The sequence below is a fragment of the Gordionus sp. m RMFG-2023 genome, chromosome 2, assembly GCF_954871325.1.
Source record: "Gordionus sp. m RMFG-2023 chromosome 2, tfGorSpeb1-WG-v2, whole genome shotgun sequence".
In the NCBI taxonomy this organism is placed as follows: domain Eukaryota; kingdom Metazoa; phylum Nematomorpha; class Gordioida; order Chordodea; family Parachordodidae; genus Gordionus; species Gordionus sp. m RMFG-2023.
Window position 1 is genome coordinate 35,099,995 of NC_088776.1, and position 7,334 is coordinate 35,107,328.

The window sequence follows — 7,334 nt, forward strand, 5'->3', positions numbered from 1 at the left end:
CAAGATTATCATAAACATTACCCCAAGATTTTAATTACTATCTGTTCAATTATTTCGATCAAGTTATTCTTTTCCAATTTATTTCTAATCAATTTGGCAGCAATATGTGACACCTGTTATTGTAATTTAATTTTTTCCATACACGTTAATTGAAATTATTTTTTTTACCCATGTATAAATCCATTTCTATAATTTGATGTTTAATAAAAATATTTTCCAAGCACCATTAAAACTCTAAAACTTGGATCTAGGCCATGGGGAGATGTGTTTAAACTTTTTTATGAAAATGATATCATATAAAGGATTGTAGAAAGATATGTTAAGTAATATTAAAATTACGATAACATTAGGATTCCCTACAGCACATAAAACCACTCGCATTTTACCACTTTAATAAAAAAAGAAAAAAGATTTAACACAAAGTAGCCTACCCTTTAAAGACCTATCCCTAAATGCTATAGGGTAATTTATTGGGGGGGGGGGGGTTCATTCAATATAATTTGATCCCATTTATCGTTTAATTAAAAAAATAAATATTTTCTGACTTCTAGTTTAGTTTAAAGAGACTGGGATAAGGTATTAATCCCTTGGATATAGATCAATGATATATATATCATTGATATAGATACAAATTCCTTACATTCATTTTTTATTGTTTCGTATCATATGTTTTATTTTGCAATGGTTGAACGCTTATTCAAATTTTTGTGAAATTTTCATAGCAAGTAAATTATGAATGTTGATTCTGCTCAAGTTTTAAAAATGCCTTCCCCTATATTGTCTCCTAAAAAGATAGAGATGCTTACAGTCATTAGAAATCGAAAAACTGAGCTATTGAATGAAATTAAATCTTTAGAAGACGAAATTAATGATATATCTGCACAAATTGAGAATATGGATATTCTCGAAGAAAATAAGACCAGTTCTCAAACGAAAAAGCTTGCAATTGGGAAAAAGAAATTTAATATGGACTCAAATAAAGGCATAATTTATATGATAGAGAATGAAATTCTTAAACCGGGTGCTGAAGATATTGCATATTTTTTGTATCATGGCGAAGGTCTTAATAAAACTGCTATTGGGGAGTATTTAGGGGAAAATAATGTATTTAACATTGAAGTAATATATTATGTTTGATTTCATTTATTTAATTAATTAGGTGTTGAATTATTTTGTTAAACTTCATGAATTTACAAATATGATACTAGTCCAAGCTTTGAGACAATTTCTTTGGAGTTTTAGACTTCCAGGAGAGGCTCAAAAAATTGATAGACTAATGGAATGTTTTGCCAAACATTATTGTGATTGCAATCCTGGTGTATTTCATCATACAGATACATGCTATATATTATCATTTTCCATTATTATGCTTAATACAAGTTTACATAACCCAAGTGTTAAAGAAAAACCTTCCCTGCAAAGATTTATTGAAATGAATAAAGGAATTGATGCAGGGGAAAATTTACCTGATGATCTTTTGTCATCTTTATACAATAGTATCAAAAAAGAACCATTTAAAATTCCTGAAGATGATGGTTTGAATTCCTATATAATATGTTTAATAAAATGAGATCTTTGCAAATTATTACTCAATTAAAACAAATTTATATCACGTATGAAAATGAAGCACATAAAAATAAATACCATTTGCTTTCATATCATGTCCCAAACAGGTTTTATGATATATTGCCATAACACCCCTTCAGATTATTTCTATACTATCTTAGATTATTGCTTGTTCCATTATTTTGAAGGTGCAAGCTATTTTTATAGCTTCACCATATGATTATTTTATGAATATATATAAAATATTATTACATAATCATATCCAGTATTTTGTTGTTTCCCTATAAATTTTATTGGAGGGCTTTAGATTAATTATTGCAAATCTTTTATCTGGTTACATTAAAATATAATAATTTGAGGTGTTAACTCTTTTTATTATCTGGAAATTTAAAATTATAATTTTTTTAAACTTATACTTATTTTTCTTTTAAATGATTATTTATATTTTATATATATTTGGGAGTGTAGTAGGATACTTTTTATTAGCTTGAAATGATATTTGTGAAAATAAACTAATTTTTGAATGTGGGAAATACCCCTCACTCTCATTTAGCCATACATGTGATATAGTGATTGTCCTACATAATTGCAAATGAAATTTAAACTATTAAAAACCAAAAATCTTAAATGAAATGCCATAAAAATAATGAAACAAATAGTCATTACTTAACAAATATTAAGGATTGGTGCTGAGAAGTACAACATAAAAAATAAGAATGCAAGTTAATGATCTGCAACAGGCCTAATTTCTAAAGCCTGGTCTGGCCCAAATTTTTTTTAAAAAATTTGCCCAGCCCTGCCCAACCCTGAACAAAATGTTTTTATTTTTCCTGAAGGCCCAACGCAAAATCAAAATAATTTGTTGGCCTGGCCCAAATTTATTTAAATATAGAAATTTAATTTTTTTTTGATTGTTAAAAAAATATAAGCTCCTTGTTTCTTAAAATTTAAAATATATCTATTTATTTGAGTCCGAAATTTAAAAAGAAATATTAGACCTGACCCAGCCTAAACCTAATTTATTTTTTAAAAATAAACCGATTTGTAGATTTCTAATGCAAGTGCAAATTTTGCATTTTTGGATTGTTAGAAATGAGATTCGATTAAAATTATTTTTTGGCAAAAAGGATTTCACAAAATTCAACATCACCTTCACATCAATTTTTACATCATAAAAATTTAATTCTTTTAAAAAAACCTGAACCTTCGTAACATTATGAGATTAATATGATAATAATAATAACATTATTTATCTTTAAATAATTTTTTAAAAAATGAGGAATTCATTATTAAATATAAAACTTGATTAATATTTTTTGTAAATTAGGATTTTATAATTAACATTTTTATAGTTCTCTTGTTTTTGTATAAAAAAATAATGATTAAATTTTTTTTTACTTTTATCATTTAGTTTAGGCTTGCGAAAATGTTTTGTATTTATTTGAATAAATCCTTTTGCTCAGAAGCGTGATTCGTACATATCTACCGATGTGCTTCTGAAATATACGCATTAAAAAATATTTAAAAATTTCACGTGGTAAGGCATTTCTAAAAAATAAATTTAAAGTTTCCACTACTCCCTCTCCCAATATTTTTTTTATTATCAACAGGTTATAAAAATGTTTTTATTAATTTATTTTTTTATTCATAATAAAGTTTATTAATTACTCAACTAAATTTAAAATTAAAATATAAAACCAGGGGTTCGAACCGAACCTGGAGAAGAAACCCCAGGTTTTTGGGAAAAAAATCTGAACCCATTTTCAAAACCCCGAACCGAAACCGGGAATTTTATTTGAACCCGGGTTCAGTGTATTGTTTAAATTGATATAAGATATTTTTATAATTGTAAATACATTAATAATTTACTTGACATTTTATAATATTTTCAAATTTCCAATTAAGTGAAGTGTCAATAAATTTTAAACAACTTAATTCATTTACTCAATTTTTAAATTTTTTAAAATTTATTCTCAAAGATTCCTATTGGATTGTTAATAAATTTTAAACAATTAAATTCATTAACGCCAATTATTTTTAATTTTTAACTTATTCATAAAGATTATTAATTACAGGAAAATGAAAGTGAACAAGTTTAAGTAAAAATCATATATTGGATATTGTTAATTTAAAGAAATACGTCTAACTAATATTTTTAAAATCTATACATGACTATTCTTTGTATTTTTATTTTTAACTATATTTTGCCTCTAAATAAAATAAAAAATTATTTTTTATACCAAATTTATGTCTAGTTTTTTAATTATGATTTAAATATAAATATTTTTTTTATCAATTCAAAAAAAGCCCGAGCTGAACCCGGAACCAAACCCGGGTTTAAAAATATCCGAACCGAACCCACCTATTTTTTTTAATCTTAAACCGAACCCTATCAAAAATTTTGCCGGGTTCGCATCCTGTATAAACATTATTTTTACTCTTTCATATCGATATATTTAGAAATTCATAAATCAATTATTTTTACAATACCAATTCATGACTCCAGCTATTGGTGCTGATACTTTAATCATTTCTGACATTTAATAACTTTCTATATGATTTAAAATAATAAAATCTTACAGTATACTTGGAATCAAAAATGGACTCTAATCATTTTACATGCTATATAAATTTTTGTAAAATTTGCTCAGATTTTATTAAATAATATATTTAATATTTATAATTAATTGTATAAAGGAAATGACGAGTTTAAATAATATAAATTTATTCAAATTCAAATAATATTTCGTTGAAATATGAAGTTAATAAGTGGGGACAAAATATCCGCCTTATTAAAATTTATCCCCAAAAAAATAATTATGAAGGGGTTTTTATTGTGCATTAAATTGATTAACTATAATAATAGATGCACTTATACGACTTGGGCCGTGCCAATATCTTATGATATCGCCTGGATTTTTTGATACAAAAATATAAAAATTGTTTAAATTAAAAAAAAAAAAATATGCGCAAAAGAAAGATTAATATAATATAAATGTTGTGAACATTGTCTTATAATTAATCTAGGCCTAGATTCGAATTTAGTTTACTCATAAAAAGATATTCTTGAAAAATTTCAGCAAGAATATTTTTTCCATACAAACTATCAATATTCTTATTCATTTCTATTTTTAAGGGTTCAGAAAAACCCTAATCAAATGAATGATCAAAATGAAAAAAAAAATTTCTATTATGTTATATAGTAAATAAAAAGATATTTATAAATTATTAATTTAATATAATGGTAGCATCGATATAAGTTTAAATCCACCAATATCAGCCGATACTGAGTAACGGTGCTTAAGTGAATATTTTTTCTCTCTTAAATTTCAATTTACCATATCTAAGTCAAATATGATTTTATTTTATGCTTGTCATTTCAAACTAATAAATCCACACTTCTATTGGTTAATTTTATCTCTTGTCCAACAGCATTTTTTTTTTGTTTTACGCGTTTTGCTCGTTTTCAGAATATTCCAAGATTTGGTATTTTCTACTCTATAGTAAAAAAATAAAGGTTTTAATATTCCCCGTTTAAGAAAACTTATCACAAATTCAGTATTTACATTTTATACAAAAAAAAATAAAAAGGTAATGATCTTATGCACACCTTTTTCAATCCCGTAAAGGAAGGTTGGCTCTGGAAACAAGGTGGCCGTTATAAGACTTGGAAACGTCGTTGGTTCGTTCTGGCTGACGCTTGCCTTTATTACTTTCAATTTACCACCGATAAGGAACCCCGGGGAATAATCCCCTTGCAAAATCTCAAAATCCGCCCTATTCCGTCTACTTTTAATCCAGTTACCCATACTACTTATCCCGCGAAAACTGGCTCTTCTAAGGATAATTTTAATAATTTATCCACTATGGTTCACAGCTCAAAGTCTAATCATGTTTCAAATAATACCACAGGCAATTTTAACAATATAGGGGCAGGGAACTATGCCAACGTCTTTGAAATTTTGCCCATGATCGACAATGAAATCATAAAGGCTTGTAAAAAGTCGGATAACGAAGGTGGTAAAGTGGTGGAAGGAAAACATTGCGTATATAGGATGTCAGCTTCCAGTCCAGTGGAGGCTCAAGCCTGGGTCACAGCCCTCAATAGTCAGACCAAATATTACTTAAATCATAGGCATAACTCTACTTATAATTGTACCTCAACATCTTTAAGTTCTATGACATCTGACTCTAGTCTGTCTAGGAGTTATGGCGAAAACAAAGCTAACGGTGATAGGAGTACCGGCGGTAAAGCTAACAATGTCCATTTGTACCGTGAACTTTTATCTTTAAGACGGCAATACAACGGGAAATAACTTACGTGAGTTCTTTTATCCTGTAAAACTTTAAGAGTATTGTTATTACCCTTACCTTATTAATAATTTCATTACAAATGAGTATATTATATGTTCAAAAGGCTTTATTGCATTTACTATATAGATTGGTGCAAATTTGAAATTCAAAAAAATGTATATAAATTTTCTATTAATAAATAACCTTGATGGACTTTTATATTTAATAAATAAACTAAATACATATTTGTTGTTTCATCATTATGGAAATTGAACGTGACAGAACCCTATATAATTAATTAGGCGATATAAGAGTCAGGTAACAACATGACATCAACGAAATTTTATATTAGACATTATTTGTGGTTTTATAATTAGAATGCTTTTTAAAATGTACAAATTTTAGTCAGGGATTAACGTGTAATTTTCGGCCAAGTAGGCCCAGAACCAGGAATTTTTGGTTAAGGAGGCCAACTGTTTATTTATGGAGGGGGCAATAATTTTTTAAAATAAAACAAATATCAGACACTGCATTTAAAAATATTAGTGATAAGGCATAATGATAATATAAGGTTAAGATCTTAGAGCCTTAATTCAATTAATGGTGATCTGTTAGTTTTATAAAAAAAATTAGATCATTGATTCGATTAATTGTTTATAAGTGAATTGAATAATATGTGTATTCATAAACTCAAGATACTTAATTAAATTAATTGATTATATGTTACTCTTAAAAAAGGTTTAAGATAATTAATTTAATTAATTGTGTGTAGGGGAATTGAAGGGTGTAGGTATTCTTAAACCCAAGATAATTAATCCAATTAATTGTTGATAAGTAAATTGGCTTATGTTTATTCATAGAATATATTATAGAAATTGTAATGTCCTCACAAGTGATCAGTTAAGAGATTAGTTGTAAAATTAATATAAAAAAATGAAAACTCCAATGACATGTGGTGAATTAGTGTAAATATGTTTATAACGATGAATATTTTTATAAATTGTTTTCCATTTGTAGTGGGATATTGTCCGTGAATTAAACGGGGGAATTTCTAATTTTAAATCAGCAATAACACATGTAAGTATTTAAAAGTGATAGAAATGAAATATATCAATGTAAACATAAAAAAATAAATAAATTGGAGAGTGATGTTGTGAAACATCATGGGAATTTAATAAACAATAAAAGGGGTGGTATAAGATTAAAATAACTCATTGATAAAGTTGTTGGTATAAACGATAAAATAAAGTTAGATTAAAATTTAACACAATTTCTTGAAATATGTGAAAAAATGTGTTGTTATGTAAAATAAATTTAAAATATTTATTAAAATTTTTAAATATAAAGTTGAATAAAAATATTTTTTTGTTAAATTTGTCTTAAATTCAATTGATGGAGACCCAATCGCAACTAATCAACATGAAGACGCACTATGTGCAAATCACCCTAATTCTGAAGAATATCGGTATGCAACT

The 7,334-nt window shown here is 26.4% G+C and overlaps 1 protein-coding gene across 1 annotated transcript; it reads left to right on the forward strand.

Annotated features, from left to right (window-relative positions):
• The first annotated feature begins 672 nt into the window (after positions 1 to 672).
• On the forward strand, positions 673 to 6,078 carry LOC135923370 (cytohesin-1-like). The gene is made up of 3 exons (XM_065458070.1): positions 673 to 1,119; positions 1,160 to 1,535; positions 5,158 to 6,078. Exons 1-3 carry the CDS (start codon positions 733 to 735, stop codon positions 5,880 to 5,882), a joined length of 1,488 nt encoding a protein of 495 aa, XP_065314142.1. The 5' UTR covers positions 673 to 732; the 3' UTR covers positions 5,883 to 6,078.
• The last annotated feature ends 1,256 nt before the right edge of the window (positions 6,079 to 7,334 follow it).